General features: G+C 43.3%; 1 protein-coding gene across 8 annotated transcripts in view; it reads left to right on the top strand.

Annotated features, from left to right (window-relative positions):
• Window positions 1-25195, top strand: part of ATXN7 (ataxin 7) — a 156331-nt gene that overhangs the window by 38955 nt on the left and 92181 nt on the right. For 5 of the 8 annotated variants that reach the window (XM_066245283.1, XM_066245286.1, XM_066245280.1 and 2 more), the window contains 2 exons: window positions 12075-12386; window positions 12614-12682. In XM_066245283.1, the coding sequence (XP_066101380.1) occupies window positions 12086-12386; window positions 12614-12682 (370 nt within the window). In that variant the 5' untranslated portion in view covers window positions 12075-12085. The other 3 variants (XM_066245287.1, XM_066245289.1, XM_066245282.1) reach the window with 2 other exon arrangements.

Raw genomic sequence — 25195 nt, 5'->3', positions numbered from 1 at the left:
TTGAAGTATAAAGCTGAACAAAATCCAAACAGAAAAGACCAAATGATTTTTAGCCTCTGAAATTGATCAGTTTACATATTTAGGCAACAACTGCAATGCCTCAAGCAGGTTTTAAGCAACTGTAGCAAAGATGGAAACATTTTGGACAACATGAACATTCATCTGCAAAGACAACATTTTTTCCCTTACCAGACAAACAGGAGCTTCAGGAAGGATGAGGCAGTTCTAGTATGTGTTTAGAAGAACATAGTACTTAGCAGCTCTGAAGTCTCCACCTTCAAAATAGGCCCTTAACATTTTCTGGCCTAAAGCCAGAAGGCGGCAGTACATAGGCATCCTTCAGTGACCTTCCACCTTTGTGACCGTGACCACAAAGGATGACATTCATTGTGGAGTGTCTGGAAAGTACCAGAGAAGAAGAAGCAGGACTCTCCTAGGTGGTAGTCAGCAACTGGCAGTGGTGATATTTGGGGGGAAAGTAGGGTGAAAATTCTTGAAAGAAATAGCAACGGAGCACTGTAATCCGTACCTGTTTATTGAGCTTCTAGTGTGTAGGAAGGGATTGTCTTTGAGGAAGAAAAGAGAATAGTAGGTGATGTCCAAGATTATAATTATGACATCCTTTTTTTGAATACTGTTCTGATGAAAAGATTAATATGATACTACTAGGAAGTCAACAACAAGGGACAGGGGAAAAGAAGTGTCACAAATTCACATCTGCAGGGACCAGACAGGTAGAGAAATGAAATGGGCCTGGTGGAACTAAGAAAGCATCAGATTCATGACCAACCTAAAAGGGCTGCCCCTTTTCAACACCAGCTGATTGTAAGCCCAGTATCCATTCAACAGTTACTGCATCCCTACCTATGTCTGTGCTCATCTGGGCACGGGGAATTAATTAGTAAATAAATCAAAGGGACAAAGGTCTCTGCCATTGTAGCACTTACCTTTTAATGGAGAGAAACAGTTAATAGACAGCAAATGCAGTAAGTACATTATTTATTATACTAGATGGTGCTAACTGGTTAGAAATAGCAGGTCAAGATAAGGAAAATCGCCTGACCTGTGGTGGCGCAGTGGATAAAGCGTCGACCTGGAACGCTGAGGTCACCAGTTCAAAACCCTGGGCTTGCCTGGTCAAGGCACATATGGGAGTTGATGCTTCCTGCTCCTCCTTCCCCCTTCTCTCTCTCTCTCTCTCTCCTCTCTAAAAATTAATAAAAGAAAAAATTAAATATTAAAAATAAATAAAATACTAGGTATTAGAAAATATTAATAAAATAAAAAAAGATAAGGAAAATCAGGACAGGTGATGAGGGGTGGGGCTTATAATTTTTAATAAAGGTGGTAAGGGTAGGATTTTGTTAGGTGAGATCATAGCATTAAGAGTGAAGGAGAGGACCATTGAGCTGTCTGGGATTAGAGTGGACGTCCAGTGCAAAGGCCACTGAGCTGTCTGGGGTTAGAATGGACGTCCAGTGCAAAGGCCACTGAACTGTCTGGGGTAGAGTGGATGTCCAGTGCAAAGGCCACTGAGCTGTCTGGGGTTAGAGTGGACGTCCAGTGCAAAGGCCACTGAGCTGTCTGGGGTTAGAGTGGACGTCTAGTGCAAAGGCCACTGAACTGTCTGGGGTTAGAGTGGACGTCCAGTGCAAAGGCCACTGAGCTGTCTGGGGTTAGAGTGGACGTCCAGTGCAAAGGCCACTGAACTGTCTGGGGTTAGAGTGGACGTCCAGTGCAAAGGCCACTGAGCTGTCTGGGGTTAGAGTGGATGTCCAGTGCAAAGGCCACTGAGCTGTCTGGGGTTAGAGTGGACGTCCAGTGCAAAGGCCGACAGCAGAAGCCTGCCTTGGCATCATCCAAGCAATGGAAGGAGAAGGCCAGAGCTGAGTGAGCTGGCGGGAAAGTGGTAGACAATAATGTCAGATAGGCACAAGATCAGTGTGTGCTACCTCATAGGCAATCCAGTCCTTGGCTTGTACTTTGGAAGAAGTGGGAGGCCATTGGAATGTGAGTGGAGGAGACGCTTGATCTGATTTTTTTTTTTTTTAAGCAAGAGAGAGAGACAAGGAGAGAGATGAGAGCATCAACTCATAGTTGTGGCACTTTAGTTCTTCATCGATTGCTTCTCCTATGTGCCTTCATTGGGGGGCTCCAGTTGAGCCAGTGACCTTGGGCTGAAGCCAGCAAACTTGGGCTTTAAGCTAGCGACCTTTGGGCTCAAGCCAGCAACCTTCGGGCTCAAGCCAGCTGCCATGGGATCATGTTGATGATCCCATGCTCAAGCTGGTAACCTTGAGGCTTGAGGTTTCCAACCTGGGACCTCAGTGTCCCAGGTCCACACTTTGTCCACTGTGCCTCCACCAGCCAAGCCTGACTTTTTTTTTTCCAGCGCCTCCATGTAGTATTTGTTTAATAAACAAGAGCAAATATTCCTTGGGGAGGGGCATCCTACAGGGTGGGAGCCCAAGGGTTATTATTTGAGCATTAAAGGTAACAGTTACTGTGAACCTTAGGAACATCTGGATTGGCAATTTGTTTTCCCAAGCCAGTTTACTTCTATTAGTGGGTTTTGCCCAGAAGTCAGCCTGCAGAGAGGGAAGTTCCTGTCTGAGATGCTGGAGGCTGAGAACTGTGTTTCTGTAGCCTGTTTGAGTTCTTTTTTTTTTTTTTTTTTTTTTTTTTATTTTTCTGAAGTTGGAAACGGGGAGGCAGTCAGACAGACTCCCGCATGCACCCAACTGGGATCCATCCGGCATGCCCACCAGGGGGCGATGCTCTGCCCATCTGGGGCGTTGCTCTGCTGCAATCAGAGCCATTCTAGCGCCTGAGGCAGAGGCCACGGAGCCATCCTCAGCACCCGGGCCAACTTTGCTCCAATGGAGCCTTGGCTGCAGGAGGGGAAGAGAGAGACAGAGAGGAAGGAGAGGGGGAGGGGTGGAGAAGCAGATGGGCGCTTCTCCTGTGTGCCCTGGCCGGGAACCGAACCTGGGACTCCCGCACGCCAGGCCGACGCTCTACCACTGAGCCAACTGGCCAGGGCCTTTGACTTCTTTTTGAATGAAACCATTGTAGGTACTATATTGAGATAGATTGGGGGTGGGGGTGGGGGTGGGGGCAAGGGTAAAAGCAGTGAGACCAGCTAATCTGTGGTTATTGAAATAGCCCAGGCAAGAGATGATGATGTTGCCAGACCTAGATTTTTAAGGGAACTGAAATCTTGACTTGAAGGATTTTCCTTGAGTTTTCAGTGTTAGTGATAATTTAAGAAAAGCAAACAATTTAAGTTAACCTAAATAAGTCTGTGGGATTCTGCCATGTGTTGACAGTTTGCTACCTTGGGTACAGAAGTGGTGAAGGAATTTAGAGAAGGCTTTGGACTTTGGGCCAGGCTAAGTTGGGGAGGGTAAGAGTTGATTTGAAGCTCATATGAAAGCTTGATGTTGATTAGCACATGAAACTGAAGTAAGGGAAAAGTAATGGCATGAAACTATTCTATTCACAATAGCCAAAAGGTGGAAATAACTCAAATGTCAGTCAACTGATGAACGGATAAAAGAAATTAAAAATTAAAAATTGGGGTATATTCACACAGTAGAATATTATTCAGCTGAAAGAGAAATTATAGATATATGCTTCAACCTAGATGAGCCTCAAAAACATTATGCTAACTGAAGAAGCCAGACACAAAAGTCCACATATTGCATTATTTCAATTATGTGAAATATCCAAAATAGGCAAATACTTTGAGATAGAAGACAGAAATAACTTCTAGGGGCTGGTAGAGGGATGGGAGATGGTGAGTAACTGTTTAATGGGTACTGGGTTTCCTTTTGGGGTGATGAAAGTGTTCTAGAATCAAATAGTGATAATGGTTATATACCACATTGTGAATATATTAAATGTCACTAAGTTGTACACTTTAAAATTGTTAAAATGATATATTTTATGTTATGTGAGTTCTATCTCATTTTTAAAAAAATGCATGTGGAGCCTGACCAGGCAGTGGCACAGTGGGTAGAGCATCAGCCTGGGATGCTGAGGAGCCGAGTTCGAAACCCTGAGGTTGCCTGCTTGAATGTGGGATCACCAGCTTGAGTGTAGGGTCGCTGGCTTGAGCATGGGATCATAGACATGACCCCATGGTCACTGGCTTGAGCCCAAGGTTACTGGCTTGAGCAAGGGGTCACTTACTGTGCTGGAGCCCCATGGTCAAGGCACATATGAGAAAGCAATCAATGAACAACTAAGGTGCTGCAACTATAAGTTGATGCCTCTCATTTCTCTCCCTTCCTGTCTGCCTGTTTGTCTGTCTTTCTCTCTCTCGCTAAATACACACACACACACACACACACACACACACACACACATCACATTTTATTTATCTATTCATCAGTTGATGGACATTCGGGTTGTTTCCACCTTTTGGCTATTGTGAAGAATGCTGTTAGGAATATTGGTGTATATGCGTCTCTTTGAGTCTCTCCTTTCAGTTCTTTTGAGTATATACCTAGAAGTGGAATTGTTGGATCATATGGTGATTCTGTGTTTAATCTTGAGCAACTACCAAAGTGTTTTCCACAGAGGCTGTACCATTTTACATTTCTACCAGCAATGTATAAGGATTAAGGATTTAAATTCCTCCACATCCTTACCAACACTTGTCATTTTCTGTTTTTGTTTGTTTTTATTTACTTCATAGTCATCATGTTGGTTGTGTAGTGATATCTCATTGAAGTTTTGATCTGTACTTCTCTATAACAAATGATGTTTGAGCATCTTTTCATTTGCTTGTTGGTCATTTGTATTACCTTCCTTGGAGAAGTACCTATTGAGATCTTTTGTCCATTTTGAAAATTGGATTATTTTTCCTTTTGGGGGGGGGGATGTTTGCTTGACCTCTGATTATGTTTAGAGATGGAATATTGCTGAGGAGAGTGGGAGGGAAGATCAGTGTATTATAATTCCTTCCCTCTTGTACCAACATACCTGCACTGTTAGCTGAGGTTCCAGCCCTCGTGCGTTTTGTGGACCAGCATGGGGACCTGCCCCTTACAGATCTTATGGTTTGTGGGGAAATGAGTTCCAGGTTCCAACTGACATCCTTGTGTTGGGAATGCAAACTATTGATCCCTGGGAGAATAAGCGTATATCTCAGTCTTGATTTCTGAACATGTATATACTCTTTTATTTCTTAAGATTTTATTTATTGAATTTACAGAAAGAAGGGTGAAGGGGAACAAGAAGTATCAACTCATAGTTACTTCACTTTAGCTGTTCATTGCTTGCTTGTTATATGTGCCTTGACCCAGCAAGCCCAGGGTTTTGACCCAGAGACCCAGCATCAGTGTTCCAGGTCTGTGCTCTATCTACTGTACCACCACAGGCCAGGCATGTACTTACTTTTAACCCCAATTCATGAAGTCCTATGATTTAGGGGTGGGGATGAGTTTCTATGTGCTTAGTGCAAAGGATCAGGAAAGATTTTTGAAAGGAAATAGACTTTGTGCCCTGGCCAGTTACCTTGGTTGGTTAGAGCATCATCCTGAAGGTTAGAGGTTGCCAGTTTGATCCCTGATCAGGGCACATACAGGAACAGCTGATGTTTCTCTCTGTCTCTCTCTCTCCCTCCCTCTCTCCCTTTTTCTCCTCCCTCCTCTGTCTCTCCCTCTCTCTCTTCCTTTGTCTCTTCCTCCTCTCTCACTGATATCAATAAATTTTAAAAAAGAAAGAAAAGAAAAGAAATAGAGTTTGCCGAGGGACTTGATTGAACAGTGAGGTTTCAGCCAAGGAAAAGAAAGTATTATAGGTGGAGAGACCTGTACGAACAAAGGCTTGGGAGCTGGGAGCTGGGAGCTGGAGTGGGGAACATACCTGAAGCTATGAGTTGGTCATTTTGGCTGGACTGTAGAGTGCCTGCTAGAGGAAACACTTAAATGTGGCATTGGGGCTGGAGCACCCCTTAAGAGCTAAGAGAGAAGTTTTTATTGAATTCAGTAGTTATTGGGGAGCCCCCAGAAGTGTTAGTGCAAGGACTGACATAGCTAATGCCATGCTTCATGCTGCAAGACTGATCTGGTGTGTAACAGGGATAGATTAGAATTGGGGCTCTCTATGTGACAGAGGCATGGCACTAATAGCAGCTAACAGAGGGTGCTTTTGCACTATTAACTTTCTTGATATGTTCATTAAGTCTGTTTCACTCATTTACAGATGGGAAAACAGGCCCAGAGAAGTTAAATTATTCCTCTAGAGTTATACAGCTAGTAAGTTGTAGAATTGGGATTCAACCTGACAAGATTAGCTCTAGAGCCCATGCTATAACTGCTGTGCACATCAGAAGCGATATTTACAGTCACTTCCTGAAGTCTGTTATCTGTACAAAGGGTGACATAAGGAATTATTTTTAACAGGCATTTAATTTTGCACCTTATTGTATTTGAGGCAGTGCACTAGAGCTCAAAACAGTCAACCTGTCTTTATAGCCAAATGTTGGTCCAACTTTCCATTCCTATTCTATAACTTAATCCTTTCTTTCTTTTTTTTAAAAAAACACTACTTTACCTGAAGGCTTTAAATGAAGATTTTAAATCAAGCTTGTCAGTAGTTAATAAAATACAGGCTGGTATTAAATTTCTAGAAACATGTGGGCATTATTCAGTTTAAAGTTACAATTTATTACATTTTGTGTGTGTATTCTTTTTTCTTTTTTTTCATTTTATGTGTGTATTTTTAAGTTTCTCTCTTTCCAAACGTTTTCTATCACTGGTGAATGGTTTTTTTTTGGGGGGGGGGGGAGAATTTGTATGTAGCTACATACATGTGATTAAGAAAACTAAAACTTCAAAGCTTGGCACTTTAGGTAAAAGATACAGTATAGAGAATGAATACATGCACATGTTTTAAAGAGACAATTACCCTCATCTTTAAGTCTCCACTTTTGCAGCTACTCATATTATTCCCAATTTTGCACTTGATTGTCAGCAATTCCAGCCTCTGAGCTGATGAATTCAATTTCCTTCTTCTACTGTTCTCCCCCTACTAGAATACTGATGCATTCACAACAGTCTGGCAGGCATATATTTCAATACAAGGAGCACAGTGAAGGAGGGCCTTGCCTTCCGTGTACCCCGTGTACAGAGGAGAGCCTGGTTCTTCTGTCTGGAGAAGGAAGAAAGAGGTGTGGGCAGAGGAGAGAGCAAGGATACAAACACAGGCTCAGCCCATTTTAGGAGGAAATAAAACCAAAGCCAACACATGTCTAATTCAGTTTATCTGAGTTTCTTGTTACTCAAATGAAGGCAGTCCTTGGGGATTAATAATGGAGAATATCTGTTACTGACCCTGTAATTTGTACAGATAAATATACTGTAAACATATAAATCTAAGTATGCTGGTTTTCAAGTTTATTAAAATGTTGTATTGGGACCAGTGTTTGTTTGTTTGTTTATTTATTTATTTATTTTAATAAAAAGGCTGGTTGTGTGGGTTTTTGCATCTTAGAAATTTTTTAGAAAATTTCAGCCATTTTATATTAACCTGGATTTAAAAACTGGAAAGATCAACTTTTTTTTTTTTTTTTTTTTTTTTTTGCTTAATGATGCTTTTGGCGTTTGAACAAAGCATTTTATAAGTGAATCTGTTGTGCAAAGAATCATTCTTGTTAAGAGAGACCTTGTTACCCTTGGCACTCCTGGGAACATCCCTAAATTTGGATGGTGAAGTAAGGCTATATTTTAAATCCATCCCTAGACAGGATGACATGCTCAGAACCTGGCAGCACCTCACTTCTGACGGCCCAGTTCTTCTGCCACAAACGATCTAATTGGTGGTTACAGCTTTTTCCATAAGAGTATTTTGATGAATTAAATGTTTCCCCCTACTCCTTGCTCTTGTCATGTCCTCAACGAAATGAGTATATTGTGTTCACCCTGGTGCCTAGCAGAGTGGGTGGTATGTGGTAGGCAATCAGGAACCATTTGATAACTTGAATCCTCATTGCTCAAACCTTATAAAACATACCACTTATCTGTACGGACAGATCCTGAAGATCCTCAGGAGTGCAGACAGGAAGACTGATTGATTGTATGCAAGGCACACTGCTATATTAAAATACTACATTACGTGAATATAAATTATACTAGATCTTCTTATATTTTTTAGTATAGAGGAGGGGTATTCAAGTAAGAAGTCATCAGGTTCTTTCTTATGGCCTGGTAGATAAAACCACGTTTAGGTTTCTGTTGTACTTGTTTATAGACAGTGCCCTTTGTGTAAAGAACACTTTTTAAAAATTGCCAAAGTAGGCCCTGGCTGGGTAGCTCAGTTGGTTGGAGTGTCCTCCTGATTCACCAAGGTTGCAGGTTCAATCCTCAGTCTGGGCACATACAGGAATCAACCAATTAATGCATGAATAAATTGAACAAAAGCAATATTTCTCTCTCTCAAATCAATATATAAAAAAATAAAATGTTGCTCAAATTTCAGTATCAGAGCACTGTTCTTCCTCAGCTAGTAGTTTTTTGGTTTGTTTGTTTTGTTTTTTACAGATACAGAGAGTGAGTCAGAGAGAGGGATAGACAGGGACAGACAGACAGGAATGGAGAGAGATGAGAAGCATCAATCATTAGTTTTTCATTGTGCGTTGCAACACCTTAGTTGTTCATTGATTGCTTTCTCATATGTGCCATGACCGCGGGCCTACAGCAGACCGAGTAACCCCTTGCTGGAGCCAGCAACCTTGGGTTCAAGCTGGTGGGCTTTTGCTCAAACCAGATGAGCCCGTGCTCAAGCTGGCAACCTCGGGGTCTCGAACCTGGGTCTTCAGCATCCCAGTCCGACGCTCTATCCACTGCGCCACCGCCTAGTCAGGCCAGCTAGTAGTTTTGATTTTTGTTGGTGACTCATTCAAAACTTTAGGAAACCCAGACTAACTCTGGATATCAGAAACTGCCTGATCTAGAAAAGTAGGGTTTCTAGACGAAGAGAGTGGTTAAGTGTATTAGCTGGTGCATAAGAGATTGGTGGAAAGAAGTCAGGGATTGCCTGCCATTCTCCACTTGGTAATAAATTCCACATCTTCAACTTGATAATAAATTTCTCAGATAAGATTTGATCTGAATTTGTTTGGTGTGATATAGGACACTTATTTATGGTGTTTATTTTGTATTAAATGTAATACCAAGTGCTTTTTTAAAAATCTTTTCATGTAATCCTCAGACACATCCTGACTTGAAACTGTGGTAGAGATAAGTTAGGTAACTTGTTCAGGTTACACAGCTTGTAAGTGGAAGAGCCAGTACGTATATGAACCCAGAAAGAATTCATTGGGACTTGCTCTAGAGCCCTCCTTCATCTTCCTTACCTGCAAAACTTAAGTAATACAACTTCTCCATTACCCTTTTGTAAATATTGAGATGATGCAGTAAAGTACCAGTGGCAATACTAGTAGGTGCTCAATAATTGATAACCGCTGTTAGTAATAATTTTTTTTCATAACTACCACAATGCTAACAGGATACTTAGTATTTTTTTTATTTTTAGCCCTGTTGTGTTTTCTTTTATTAAACCAATCAAAAACTTTGTAGGGGGAAAAAAGTTAGCAAGCAGGGATAAGGACAGTAGTTGAAGTATTACATAAATTGCCATGTTGATCCCCATTGGCTAGATATCATATTGGTGAATTTTGAAGTCTTTTCACATGTAAAAAGGGGGAAATCAAGCAGTGTCTTGAGGAAGTGGGGTTGTACTTCATGTTTGCCATTGTTCCCCTTATTTTCCTTCTCACCCTGTACACTCAGGGTTCAGAAGGGTTCTATCAGTAGACAGGCTCCCTGTGGAGTCCATAATAATTGGGTGGCCTTAAGCTTTTCTTTTTAATGGCAGCTCCAAATGCCACTCAAATTCTAACTTTCAATTATCTTAAATGTGGAATTACAGAATTTGGTGTAATACATAAACTATTTTACTCTAGGAAAACAGAGCCGTTTAATGTTCTTACGTAATTTTACAGTTTTTCTGTGATTTTAGAAGAATGAAAAATTAAGTCTGTGTATTAGGGACATTCAAGATTGAGGTCCTGAGTTAGGAACCCTAGTGTTACCCAAGGCAAGTATGTTTTACTCATGCATTTTCTTTTTTATTGGTAGTCTTACTAGGTTAGAGCTTTAGAATTTCAATTGTTTCCATTATTTTTGGTTATTTTGTTTTTACTACTTGTTAGATAAAGACAGGGAACATCCATACTTCACTTTTTTTTTCATAGTTCACTTTTTGAAACTTCTGTTTACAAGCAATCCAGAAAATATTTACACCCTTATTTTTAAATCTTTTTAAAATAAAATAAACAAACATGTAATTTTCTCTAAGCTTTTACAGTTTGAACCTAAAATTTAAAACAAATTCTGTTCACAAGAGCCCTGTGTTGAGTTTAGGTGCAATATAACATTTCCTTACTAATTTTTACTCTTATTTAAACATTTTTATGTTTCTGTAAGTTGGACTTCGTTTCTTTAACAGAGAAGTTGGCCACCTCTATCACACCAGATGTCCTAGATAAAGGGAAAAAAAAAACCCAAAAAACCCCCCAACAAAACATGAATTAACCCTACCTAGAGAAAGGGCCCGTGAGCAAGCAGCCCAGACACACTGTCCCAGGAGTGCTGATATTACAGCCATGTGGAACATGACCAAATCCTTGTTTGTCTCAGGTTTCGGATTTTCACATCTTCATATGCTCTTGTTCATTAAGTAGCCTTTTACTGTCTTTACTTCTCCCTGAAGCAGAGCTTTGGGCTTTGTGTGTATGTGGTTGGGAGGGTTGTTAAGTTTGTGGGTCAGTGCTTAATTTAGTGAAGTAAATCTATCAGAAAACAGTATCTTCTAAACACATTTTCTAGGAATGCTGTATATATCATACGTCGCCTGGGTGCCATCCCTGGTTAAGCAAAGAGGTAGAGACTAATAACTCTAATTATTAATGAATCATGTTTTTAAATTAAAAGATTTTGGGTGATAGGGTGGGGGGGCTGAAAGAATCGCTTCTAGAAGCAATAGAAAGGGAAATAAGAGAAATTTAGGGTAGTATCTCCAGAACATGTCAACGGATTCGCCTTGGTCTGTCTCTCCTGCACCCCATCTTACACTGATTTCATGGTCTCCTCTTTACTGGACTAGCAGTTCAAGTCCCCCAGGCGCACGCTGTGACCTCCAGTGGTGGGCCACCGGCAGACACCTGGAACATCACCTGGGCCGCATTTCCTTGCAGGCCCGTGTTTTCCTGCACGCCAGGCGTCCGCTCGGCGGCGGCGGCGGCGGCAGCGGCTTCCCATTCATGCTTTTGACAGCTGCACGGCCGCCCACGAGCGGGGAGTTTAGTGCTCCCTGCAACCCCACCCACCCACCGTCCGGACCCCTGGGCGGGAGAGCCCGACGGCGATGACTCGGCCAGGCCGCGGGGTCGGCCTCCCGGCTACTCCATAGGTGGCTGCGTTTCCGACTTCGCCCTGGCTCCACTCCGGGGGCTTGACGTGCAAACTTAGCCTGAGCGAGCTGAGAGGGAGGGACCGGCGAGGGGGAGGAGGCGGCGGGAGGCGCCTCGGCTTAAGGGAGCCGGCCGGGTGCCGCCGCTGGGACGGACGCGCGGACGGAAGGAAGGAACGGGGCCGCTGGGCCCGGGCCGGGGATGCACGCGGCCTCAGGGTGGGCAGCCGAGGGCCAGCAGTGTGTTTCGGGCCTCTGGGGCACGGGCAGCGGTGTTGGGGCGCAGGGCCGGGACCCCTGCGGGCGCCGGCCTCCGCGCCGGTCTGGCGGCAGAGGCGGACAGCAGAGCCTGCGCCGCCGGGGCTCGTTCCCTCCCCCGAGGGCCGCGGGAGGCGAAAGCGAAAGCGAGCCCGCGCCGCGGACTTTGCGCCCGGGGCGGGGGGTGGCGCGGGAGGAGGCGGGCCGAGCGGCCGGGGGCGCTGTCAGCGCGCCCCACCCGGCCCGCGGGCCGCGCACGCCGCCGGAACTCCCCGGCGCCTCCTTAAAAGCGGCCTCTGCGCGACTCTTTTTCCCCCTTTTTTGTTACATTGTAGGAGCGGAAAGAATGTCGGAGCGGGCCGTGGATGACGTCAGGGGGGAGCCGCGCCGAGCGGCGGCGGCGGGCGGAGCAGCGGCCGTGGCCGCCCGGCAGCAGCCGCAGCAGCAACAGCCCCAGCGGCAACAGCAGCAGCACCCGCCGCCGCGGCGCCTACGGCCGGAGGACGGCGGCCCCGGCGCCGCCTCCACTTCGGCCACCTCCGCAATGGCGACTGTCGGGGAGCGCAGGCCCTTGCCCAGTCCCGAAGCGATGTTGGGACAGTCGTGGAATCTGTGGGTCGAGGCTTCCAAACTTCCTGGGAAGGACGGTGAGTCTCCACGCCCTCCTCTTTCCCACGCCCCCCGCTCCCCTACCCTCGGCCCGTCTCTCCTCCCCTCCCCGGTCCGTGACCAGCCCCCTCGGGGGTCGGAGATGCTATCGCTCGGTTGGGTAAGGCAGAGGTGCCCGCACCTACTCCGTGCGTGCGTGAGCCTGCGTCACACTCCTGGCCACTGACCTGCCTCTCCCCTCCTCCTGTGTGTGTGTATCTCCTAGGGACGGAATTGGACGAAAGTTTCAAGGAGTTTGGGAAAACCCGCGAAGTCATGGGGCTCTGTCGCGAAGGTGAGTCCAGTCCCCTGAAGGAGTTTGTGCAAGCCCCGGGGAAGTTCCCTTGCCGGCTTTACCAGGGCAGGGAACTCGCGTCCACCTTACCCACTCCTCCTCGCCGCGTGAGGATACAGCCGGAGGAGGAAGAAGAAGCAGGAAGATGGATGGAGAGTTTGGAAAATCTAGTTTTCGGGGGCTTCCTGTGATGGGGAGCGTTCTGGAACCCTCCAGTGGAGGCCTGGCTCGGTGAAACGTGCCCAGTGATGAGCGCTGGGCACCTGCCGTGAGTTCAGGTTTGATTCCCTTGTGGGGAAACCCCAGTGGAGGAAAGAATTCTCCGCTTCCGAAAGCGTTTCCGTAAATGCTTTAAGAAAGGAAACCTTGCCACCTGAAATTTTCTGCTGGAAATCAATATGAATTTTGAACTTCGAAAAAGACACTTTTCCTGTGTAGCCTTATTATGGAATTTAAGTTACAAAAGTTCAATAGGATCATAACACCTGAGGAGTGGGTTGGTCAGATTTGTTTGTGAGATGCATGTCCCTGAAAGTGAAATCATAGTCTAATTATTGGCCAGTTTTTAATAAAATTGTTTGATAGAAGGATACTCTAGGCTAGGAAAATATCTGTAGCTAAAGGTGTGCCTCCCAATGAAAGGTCACCTATTTAAACTGTCAAACTTTCCTTCAGATTTTCTTTTTCTTTGAAAAGTCACGTTTGCTGTCTAATTTATGCCTGTGCCAGACCTGGGGACACTGCTCCAAAAGGACTTCTGGAGGCAGTCAACTTCAGGTTCAGTTCAAGTCCTTGAGTGAAATTTGGTATCCGAATGATTGAGTTTATATTCCACTATGCAATTTTATTTCTCCTGTGTAGCCATTTCTTTTTTTTTCTTTTTTTTTCTTTTTTTTTTTTTTTCTTTGACATAGTTATTGTCCAGGACCCAAGAATAGGTAGAACTATGGCAAGTGGAGCATATTAAAGGCTAGCGTTGGCCCACTGTTACTGTCTTCACGTTTATTGTTTTTAGTGCATTTTTTTCTTCACATTCACTGTTTTGGTTTTGTGAATTGGCTACTTGTTAGCCTCTTGGCACTAGGAGAACTACCAATTCCGTTGGTAGTTCTTTGAGAGTTTCCAATTGGAACAGATTATAGAGCAAATTAGTTGATTTTGAAAATGAGAATTGCTGTTTGCAAGCAAAGGAAAGAGGGAAAGCACAGGACTTGCTGGTGATGTTGCAATAGGAAAAGTCAGTTGTTAGTCCGGTTTTAGTGTTGAATTGGCAGCTTGCCTGGGCTTAAAAAATTAAAATCACTAGGTGGCAACTCTCATAGGAAGCAGTTGGAGTAGACCTTGAGAGGACCTGACCTGCTCCTGTTCTTGGCTTTCTTTCTCTGGATGTGGATACGTTTCTCCTAAAAATTTCTAAATCTGTGTGAAAACAGCATGCTGATTATTGCTGATTTCCTTGTAGAGGATGAGTAAGTGTATTAGTGTTTCACTGGGCAACTAGGTCTGGACTGAGACACCATTAATTTAGTGGCCTGGACCCAGTTTCTATTGTATTTGTTATTTTCTGCTGGGACATATTCATTAGCAGATCTTACCATGAAGATTTAAGACCTCTTAAATACCTTCTTGATACACAAAGGGGTAATAGATTTGGTTGTATGTGCTTCTGATCTATAAAATTATTAGTGATTGTTAGGGGGGTGCCGTATTTAAAAACTGCTCTAACCATTCAGGGAATGCCAAAATGGCCAGCGTATCTGAAACTCTGCCTTCTTGTTTGGAGTAGAGTCTGATGTTTTGAATTCTGTGTCAGTTTTTGATTCATTTTTGACTGGATTTTCTAGGTGCATTTTAAAAATCTAAACATGAGAAGGTTCAGCATTCACGCAGTGGACTTTTTGTTTTTGCTTAAGAAATGAAAATACATTTTAGATGTATCAAAAAAATTAGACAGTTATCCCTTTTCTTTGATTATGATTATTTCCTATGAACTAGACTTATTGAATTCCCCTCTAGCTCATGATGTAGGGCCTGATTGTGAGAGGAAGATGTGTTGGTTTTTTTTCTTTTTCTTTTTTTTTTTTTTTTTTTGGTGGAGGATGCGGGCATCGATTAATCATGAAGTAGTTATTTCCCATCTTAAAATCTAGCTTTCCCTCTTTGTGAAAAGAGATGATAATACCTTCTTCCTAAGGTGTTGTAGGGGTTGAAATTAAATTAGGTAATGTACTGAAAATCTACATCCTTCTTTTAGCTCTTTCAGCTGCTGATAATCTGAGACCTGATTTCCTAATTTGATATTTATCTAGGTCAGGGGTTTTTAACCCAGGGCTTGAGTGGGCTCCAGGAGCTCATAGTGCTCCTGGAATTGTATGTAGAACAGTATGTATGCCTGCTTTCTAGGACAGATGACCACAACTTGTCTTGGATTCTCAAGGAAGCTTCACATTCTCTACCCCCCAAATTCAAAACTGCTAACCTCAGAGCCCTGTCTTTTTTTCTTTTCTCTTTTTCCTCTTGTCACTTATTTTGGCCAATTTCCTCATGGCAAGACTGCTTAGCAGTTAATGCTGTGGGAGAGGTTGGAATTACTGGTTTATGCAGACGTGAGATTATTTGTGGTTTAGCATAGACAGGCAAATGTCAGGGTAAATTTCAGTTACATCTTAGAGGTCAGGCTGCTTTTTCATCTGCATCCACATACTTTTATTGCCTTATTGTTTTTCTTCTTTAATTTGTAGCATTTGTTGATTGCACAGTTGATTTTGATGGAAAAGATTGGTAATACATGCAACTTCTTTTAATTTCTTTTTAATTTTTTTTAATTATTATTATTTTTACGGAAACAGAGTCAGAGAGAGGGATAGACAGGGACAGACAGACAGGAACGGAGAGATGAGAAGCATCAATCATTAGTTTTTCGTTGCACATTGCAACACCTTAGTTGTTCATTGATTGCTTTCTCATATGTGCCTTGACCACGGGCCTTCAGCAGACCAAGTAACCCCTTGCTCAAGCCATTGACCTTGAGTCCAAGCTAGTGAGCTTTGCTCAAACCAGCTGAGCCTGCACTCAAGCTGGCAACCTCGGGGTCTCGAACCTAGGTCCTCCGCATCCCAGTCCGACGCTCTATCCATTGTGCCACCGCCTGGTCAGGCCATGCGACTTCTTTTAAATGACCAAACTCAGAAGATGAATTACCTTTTTGCTGGATGATCTGTGAAATTCTAGAGTTCACAAAATTATGCTTAGATGAAATTGACTGAGTAACTTGATTAGGTTTCTATATTTTGCCTGAATATATAGGGAGACTTTAAAAATGAAACCATTAAATGCCTTAATTTCATGGCAGTCTAAAAAAACTATGGTGTCCCTGTGGGAGTCAACAGTGTAATTGGAAAATAACATAAAAAACATTTCGTTTGGGATGCCATCCCTAACTTCTCTTAAGCCTGTTGTATAATATCAAAGTAGCCTGTCCATTTCCTTTCTCCAAACACTCTACCTGTCCTCCATGTGAAAGTATGTATTACGTGATGTCTTTTCATTAAAGTGTAAGCTCCCAGAGGAGAGAGACATGGCTGATTCACATGTACAGGCTGGGGCAAAGGAAGGTTTGCAGTTGTTCATATGAAAAAATAATGCAATACGAAATACAATACAAAAATAAACTCTGTGTGTGGCATACTCACAGCTGTAAACGTACTTTTGCCCCACCCTGTATTTAGCTCCAGCACACTTTTGTGTTCAGTAAATATTTGCCTCCCAAAACAAATTAATTAGACTATAAAGAAGATTGAACTGAGTCACTCAAAGAAGATAAGGGGTTAAAGGGACCAGTTTTCCACTGTATATGACTGGACACAACCACAAGAAGGAAACCTGCTCCTGGAGAGCTGCGCTGTATGTCCCAGGGGAGCCAGGGGCTCTCAGCACGTCCTGTCGCCCTCTCTGGCCTGAGTTTATTACTCCATCTACACTTTCCAAAAGGAGTGCAGACAGGACATCACCTTTTATCTCCTAGGCAAGGGTGGCAGCCCGGGATGAGGTCCATACTTAAGGACAGGTGATTTTTTTGTCATAACAACAGAGACATAGTTGAATCTAGTGCAAGATGGGAAAGAAACTGGTTGGCACCCACAGTCAGTGAGGGTTAGAGAGAAAGACAGGCTAAGGAGGTGTAGGTAGCCTCTATCAACACAGTTCACATAACACTACTACCTCTTTCTTATATTAAAAAGTATTTTATAGTTAACAAATAGTTGTTTGTGTGAAGTACTATTAAGGGAACTACATTATAGGCATAAAACCCTCCCCCTGAAGTTAAGAGCATTTTTATTTTTCTCTAGGGTTTCTCGCGTGTTTTCCCTCCATGTTTGTTCTGTGTGGAGAATTTGAAGTATACACAAGTAGATAAAATCCTTGGATGAGCGGCTTCCTTGTACCCACCATACAGCCTAGGCCGCCGAGTCCCGGCCCAGTCTAGTTCCATCTCCGCCCAGCTCCCTGCACTGAATGAGTTTAAAGCATATCCCAGACATATCATTTCTTTAAGTTTTCTTTTGTATGTTTCCATGAACTTAAGCTTGTCTGCTACAAACTGCTGGAGCCTTAAAGTGCTTCGCACCTTTCGGGGCAAGCCAGGCTGCCGTCTCTGATCTCCTTGGTGGGTGCATGAGGGTTCAGTGGTGACAGTACTTATAGTCTGCCCGCATCGCAAGTGGAGTTGGAAACAGCCTCAGACAGGAGTCAGCAAGATCCACATTCACTGCATCTGTCAAATTAATACACATTTAAGAGATACTCAGGTGATTCTCTTGCGTATTGCTCACACTTGATGCTCACCTGGTTGAACGAAGGTCTACAGTGAGGGGTAGCAAGCTTGCTGACAGTTCCTGTAGGTAATTCTCTACTTGTACAGTCTGCACTAACCCAAGAGTCAAAGCTCCCCTGGAGACCTAGAGACACTGCTGTAGCAGAAGCCTTTCTGATTGTGGCACCTTTGCCATTTTGATGTAGACTATAGTCTGGGCCCAATCCCGCCTGCAGGCTAGCTAAGAAAAGTTATTACATTGTTGCATGGTTGAAATAAAAATTCAAAAGAAGATGATTATTTTCTGAGGTGTGAAAAATATGAAATTCAAATGTCTGTGTCCACAAGTCAAGTTTCATTGGAACATAGCCACATCCGTTCAATTGCTTATTGCCTATGGCTGCTCCTCCCATAGGACAGAGACCATCCCAAAACGGACTGTCTGGCTCTTGAATGAACAAGTTTGCTATCCTTGTTCTGATGGGTTCCTTAGTTAACAAAGGGAAACTCATTCTACAGAATATGATTCTAGTACTTCTTAAACTTACTGTTTTGAGAGGAAGCATCTTTAAAGTAGTAAAGTCTATTCTTAAACTAGAAGGTTATTCAATATTGAAGATGTATGTTAGGCTAGAAAGAAATATATGGAGAAAAGATTTTGTTTAAGAAGGCACCTATCCGGCCTGACCTGTGGTGGCGCAGTGGATAAAGCGTCAACCTGGAAACGCTGAGGTTGCCGGTTCAAAACCCTGGGCTTGCCTGGTCAAGGCACATATGGGAGTTGATGTTTCCTGCTCCTCCCCCCTTCTCTCTCTCTCTCTCTCTCTCTCTCTCTCTCTCCTCTCTATAATGAATAAATAAAATCTAAAAAAAAAAGCACCTATCCTTGTTCATTTTTGTCATTCACTGCCACTTTCCTGGGCCATATATACTTGTTTCAGGGCAATTTCAAATAAGAGCATGAGTGGAGCTGTTACTGTCCCAGTTTCCAAAAGCCTTGGGCTGTGAGGATATTGCTTGGCTTCTATTAAGCTGCTGGATGGTATGTAAATATAGTAGTGTAAGCATCTTCTAGAACTTCTCTGGGCCATTCAAAATTTGGACTCAAATTCTGCCCTTGGGCTGGCTTAGAGAAGCGGAAGCCTTGTTGGAGGTTTGGGAATTCCTACTACTAGGAAGCAAGCTGCATTTTGATTGATGAAGCAGGCATACAGTGTCCTTAGACTTGCTGGAAAGTGCCACGCCTGGCACAGTCCCTGCCGAATCCCTCAACCCCATGGCTCCACAGTTAATGGAAACCATGTGCTTTACCTGTAGTGGGATGGGGTTCCTAACTGTATTCCATTTAGTTTTGATTAGTTCTTATAAACTAATCTTAGGAGGGAAGTGCAAGGAATTTATGCATCATTATTGAGAATGACTTTCATCTTATGTGGTGATCTCATTTCTTTCTTCTAAGAACATCCTGTTTTCTTGTGTCCACATCTTACAATGTGCCTTCATGTATGGACGGCTCAAATTGGTGAGAACTTTTATTCTGGGCCAGTATAGGTTTGCCCTCATGCATTCTTCACAGCCTCCTTTGATCTAAATGGTACAATTATTGCCATTTTACAGAGGAGAAAACTGAAGCTCAGAAAAGTGAGGCACTTCACTAAGAGGCCCCGTCACCCAGATCTATCTAACTCCACAGCCCACATGCTTACACCTTGCTGGACCGACCCATTCCAGAGTGTGCACCCACTTCTCATGAGCTCCAGCAGTTGCTGTGGCCTTTTTCTTATCCTTGGCTAGAAATGCTGACCTTTAGCAAAAAGCATTTTTTTGTTAAGTAAAAATATCAGCTGTTTCCTTGCTGTGCCTTACAACAGTCTATACATTGTATTTAACAGTTCTATTAGAAAATCTTTTCTTTGAGGGGGAGGGGAAGCGTACTGTTTGCATTAGAAGTAATTGGCTTTAAAAATAAAGATTAAGTGAAAGCTAAGGTTGCAGCAGATAGCAAACAGTCATCTGGGATTTGTGCCATTAAAAATCCTTTAAAAAAGGAGAAGTGAAATTTCACTATTTAAATATTTCAGAACAAGATTGCTTTTAATCACATTGATGTTCAAAGTTTATGGCAGTATTTCTAATAAATGTATCCCTCTGATTATTAAAGTATTTTTTGATTCAACTTCTAAGGAGAAAAGGAAGCCTGTGAGTAGACTTAACAGTTGGAGTTACTGTACTTTTGAGAAAAGGCAGAGGATTGCATTTATATTCATTTCGTACAGCAGGGGTTATCATAAATGAACAAGAGACAGAGAAGAATGGCTTATGCATTTCAGGCACTCATAACATAAAACTAGATTAAATGTACTTGTTTCTCTTCGTAATGAAGACCCGGCTAATGTGAAATGCTTTTTCTCTTACATGTAAGCTTATGGCAAGGAAAAAGTAATGGTTGATTATCAATTAGATTCACAATATTAAAACAAAATATTCCCCTCCCAACTTTTTACAGATATTTTTATAATTCTGAACTCAAAATATTGCAGTAGGAAAAAAAGAATTCTTTTAGCCAATAGTCCTTAGGCTTTTATATTTTAAGTCAGAAAGTTTCTGTGACAAATTGAGGAGCAAACAGAGTTGCTGGCATTTTATAGTAAATATAATTAGACCACATTTAAGCCTTACCCCCAAGGACAGTCCTATAAATGTGAAGTTTAGCTTTAGGAAAGACTCATTGCATTGTCCTGAATTTTCTCTGTCTCTGTTTTTGTTTGTTTGTTTGTTTTGGAGGATTTTCTGGAACTCAATATGTATTTTGGTGTTTGAAAACTACTGCTTTAAATCAGTTTCCCAAAGCATCTTCCATGTAACCCTGCTTCTGTGTAGCTGTTGCATAGAAAAGGAGTTCCATGTGGTAAGTTTTCAAGATACAACTTTAAAAGAGAGGCAGTACTAGTCAATAGGCTTGGGTTCACATCTCATCTTTAATAGGTGAGTAACTTAAGGAAAATTCCACAGCTTTGCTAAGTCTCAGTTAACCTACCTGTAAACTGGGAATAATGGTGGTACCTCACAGTGTTTGGGAGAATGAAATGGTATAATGCAGATTCAGTACTTGGTACAGTACTTAACAGAGTAACTTTAATACATGTTAGTTGCTAATTTTATCATTGTTATAAATAAGGATACAGTGTCGGGGCATGCCTGAAACGCAGCAGTCGGCCAGGACTCTTGGGAGCAGCAGGAGTGAAATGCCAGTTTCCCTTTAGCAGGCACTGTGTAGACAGTGCCAGGAACCTCAGCATGCTCAGGGCAGTCGAGAGGAGCGAAGGAACCCATTTCAAGCTTTCTTGGATTCTAGTAAAAATGAGAAGTGGGAATTGACATTTTTTATTTCCTTCTGTGTCCTCTGTTTGGATGTGAAGAGAAGCCTGATGTAGATGGGCAGTTACCTTCCCCTGACTGTGGAGTTGCACTGCTCCTCTTCTGGAAGCCTGTGCGTTGTGTTTCTTTATAGAGAGCTTCTCGTAATGTTTTACAAACATCTTTTCTGGACAAGAACAGTAAATGACAGCCAACAGAATAAAATCATTCTTACTAAAGTGGGAACTGGGTCGGAGATAACTGAGGCTACTACTGCCATCATTGATGTGAGCCATGGTTACAAGGAATTTTCACAAGCAGTCACTGCCTGATGAGGGAATTTAGAAAATTTCCTTTTCAATTTTTGGAAATTTCCACTTTAACATGAAGCAGTTCTCCATTTAAGTGACCTTGTTCTGCTTGGAAACTATATAGATAGGTATGTTTTAATAAGAAAAATATTATTAATTATTATTGAAGTTAATACATACTTGTTATAAAGATATTGCTACTAATGGAAGTAAGGAGTATGGAAGCCATCTTTCTCTATAATTCCACTCTGGGCCCATTTTAAATCTTCAATTACAGGATTTAGACTTAGGGCATTTCATAGTTGATCAGGGAAACCCATGTAAATACTTTGAGCACTTGTTGATAAGCAAGACTCAAACTTGCCAACTTGGTTGTTTCAATTCCTGATGAGCTCTGGACCCTGTCATTGGGCAGGCCTCAAGATATTTTGTGCAGTGTGATTCCTGCCTTGAGAATTCTCTTTCTGTTTCACATCCATTTCCATTCATTTAGATTTTATCCCACAAACATTTGACAGACACCTTCTCTGTGCTGCTTGCTGGGCTAGAGACTGAGAGCACAGCTGCAAACAGGTAAGAAGGCGCAGCTCCAACCCCAATTCAGGCTGTTGGTTAGCAAATATTTATGGAGTCACCCACTAAATGCCAGGTTCTTTGATGGGTATTGGGGATAGAGTAACACAGGTCAGAAAGAGACGCTGCCCTCTAGTGAAGTGAGACACAGTAAATACACAAACTTTTTCAAGGACTTTGAGTGCTGTAAACTTCAATAAATAGGCTAATTATTTGGGAGTGGGGAGGTGGGGTTCTAGCTAACAGGATCAGGAACACTTTTCTGAGAATTAAGTGTTTGAGTTGAGATCTGAATGCTGAGAGAAAAGTGGCCATTTGATCACGTGGAAGAAAGAAAAAGTGTTCCAGGCAGAAGGAAAAGCAAATACTGCACATGGCCTCTGAGATAGGACTGGACAAGAGGAGCGAGAAGAGACTCACTCAGACCAGGACTTCATGATCAAAGGTCAGAAGTTTGGCTTTATGCTAAATGTAACAGGAGCCTGGGAGGTAGGGGTGTGTGTGTGTGTGTGTGTGTGTGTGTGTGTGTGTGTGTGTGTTGGGCGGGTTGCTTCAACAAGGGAATGGCTATATCTAATTCTAGTGTGTGAAGACCACAGGCTACTGGATGGTGAATGGGTTGGGGGGAGGGTATAGAGTCCCAGAGACTAGGTGACAGCCGATGGTGGTTTAGATCCTGGTGAAGGCAGTGGCAGTGCAGATATTATCCTGTTAGGATATGTTTTGGAGGTGGAGTTTACATGATTTGGTGAAAAATTCATGTAGATGAAAGAGAAAGCTAAGGATTGGGATCTGAGGCTTGAGAGCCGACTTGGTACCATTTCATGAGTAGAGAAATGACAGAGAATGTGGAGGCTTGGGGTCAAGGGCTCTATTTTGGCCACACTGTATTCATGTGCAGCTTTAGAGTGGGCATTTGACTACAGTGTGGAACTTGGTGGAACAGCCAGAGACACGGAGTGAGTTTGTGTCATCACTGTACAGAGGGCCTGGACAGCTGTGATAGGGTGAGTTCCTCTAAGTCCGAGTGCCAGTGAAGAACAGAAAAGGGCCAAGGCCCAAGCCCTCATTAAGGGGGCTGTGGTGAGAAGGAACCCTCAGAAGAGGTGGGGACTCTCCAGTGAGGTGGGAGGGGAAACCAGGTGGGTGTGGTGGTATGGAACTTGAGAAGACACTGCTTTAAGTGAGAAGTGATTGCCTGTGTCAGAAGCTGTTATGAAGGGACTTGATCTGTGGCTTTGGCAGTGTAGAGGTCATTAGTGACCTCTAGTTGGGAGGCAGATGCCTGGCAGAGGAGGCTGAGAGCTGATGCTGAGGAGGTGGGGAGGGCCTGTGCAGCAGGTCCTCAGAGGGCTCTGCTTTGAAAGAGAATGGAGAGATGAGGCACTAGCAGGATGGGGGCATGGATAGAGGGAATAAAAGGAAGGTTTGTTTTGTTTTGTTTAATTTTATTTATTTTGGGTAGTATTAGGGCATGTTTGTCTGCTTCGGAAATGATCCAGGAGTGAAGAATAATTGAGCACATTTGTCAAAATAAGTAGTCAATCACAATACCTTGCTTAGGGAGGTCGCTGGCTTGAGCAAGGGGTCACTCACTCTGCTGTAGCCCCCCCCAATCAAGGCACACATGACAAAGCAATCAATGAACAGCTAAGGTGCTGCAATGAAGAATTGGTTCTTCTCATCTGTCTCCCTTCCTGTCTTTCCCTCTCTCTGTCTCTCTGTCTCTGTCACAAAAAAATAAAATAAAACAAAAAAAAAACCCTTGCTTGGGGATAGGATGCAGAGCCCAGGTGAAGTGTCAGTTTTGGATAGAATCAGAGACTTCCTTTTTTTTTTTTTTTAAATAATTTTTATTTAGGACCCAGAGTGTTTTCATTGAATGATTATGCAGTGTGATATTAGAAATCTAATTCTATTCTATTTTTTTTTTAATTTTACTTTTTTAATGGGGTGACATCAGTAAATCAGGATACATATATTCAAAGATAACAAGTCCAGGTTATCTTGTCGTTCAATTATGTTGCATACCCACCACCCAAAGTCAGATTGTCCTCTGTCACCTTCTATCTTGTTTTCTTTGTGCCCCTCCCCCTTTCCCTCTCCCATCCCCCCCCCCCCCCCCCCCCCCCGCCCCCATAACCACCACACTCTTATCAATGAGAGACTTCCTTTTGCTGTGATGAGAGGCAAGTGTGTGGATCAGTTGCAGGTCCAGGCGGGGAATTGTGGGAAGATAAGGTAGGTAATTCTTTCCTGTCATATCTGTGAACTAAGAGAGAAGTTAGGTCATCAGTTGAAAGAGGGTAGGAGGATGAATTTTGTCTGTCTTCTCCAGACAGAGGGATAGCAAAGTAAATCGGTTGTCATGTATCCTTTAGAGCAGGGGTCCCCAAACTTTTTACACAGGGGGCCAGTTCACTGTCCTTCAGACCGTTGGAGGGCTGCCACATACAGTGCTCCTCTCACTGACCACCAATGAAAGAGGTGCCCCTTCTGGAAGTGTGGCGTGGGCCAGATAAATGGCCTCAGGGTGGACGCATGCGGCCCGCGGGCCGTAGTTTGGGGACGCCTGCAGAGGCTTCCCATTGCAATTAGAAGAAAAATGAAAATTTCTTACTAAGGCCCATGAGGCCTTGGATGGTAGTAGTAGTGTGAACCCAGAAAATTGGTGTTCTCAGCAATTAGATTGCTGTCAAGCACAGGAGGGGAAGCAGAGAACAGTAAGGAAGGCCACCTGGAGGAGGTGAAGGGAAAAGTTGGAGCTTTTCTTAGCCTTGGGGACTGTCAGCCAGTGCAGTATGGAAGCAGCTCTAAGGTGGGGACATCTCTGGGGTGTGAAGTGTGGTGGTGGCCCTCTGCACTGAGGAGAGGAGGAGAAGGAGGGAGCTGCGTGAAGCAGGAAGGAAATCGTCCCAAAAAGAAGTTTGTGCTTTTGGTGGGTTTGGGGAGGTCACCATGGGAGCAGTGTGAATCTTGAGTGGGTGGTGGCCGGAGTAGAAGCTGGAGGCCAGTGGGACATGTGGCTGCCTCCTTGATCGAAATCCTCAAGTGTCTAGGTAATGATAACTGAGGAAGGGAGGATTGTTTCTTCCTGATACAACCCTTTCATTGTTTCTGTTTGCATTCATTTATTCAGCATATATTTATTGATCACCTAATTTGTGCTAGGTAATGTTCTGATTTTCAGAAAAATAGCAAACATTTTAGAATTGCCCTCATAGAGCTCCTATTTTAGTGAGGGAGACAGGCAATAATTTGAAAAGAAAAGGGAAATATGTATATATATACTTTAGTTGGTGATGGGTAATCTGGAGAAAGATAAAAGCTAGAAGAATATGATTTGAAGGTAGAGTGAGAAGTTTTCTGACCCAGGACTCCTGGGCGGTGAGGGCTGCGTCCTGTGAGTGCTCTGCAGGAGCCTCAGACGGAGGACAGCAAACCCACAGGCTCAGCCGG

Source organism: Saccopteryx bilineata, chromosome 10 (assembly GCF_036850765.1).
Source record: "Saccopteryx bilineata isolate mSacBil1 chromosome 10, mSacBil1_pri_phased_curated, whole genome shotgun sequence".
Classification (NCBI taxonomy): domain Eukaryota; kingdom Metazoa; phylum Chordata; class Mammalia; order Chiroptera; family Emballonuridae; genus Saccopteryx; species Saccopteryx bilineata.
Note: the sequence above shows the minus strand (reverse complement) of the source record. Positions and strands in the feature narration are given on the sequence as shown.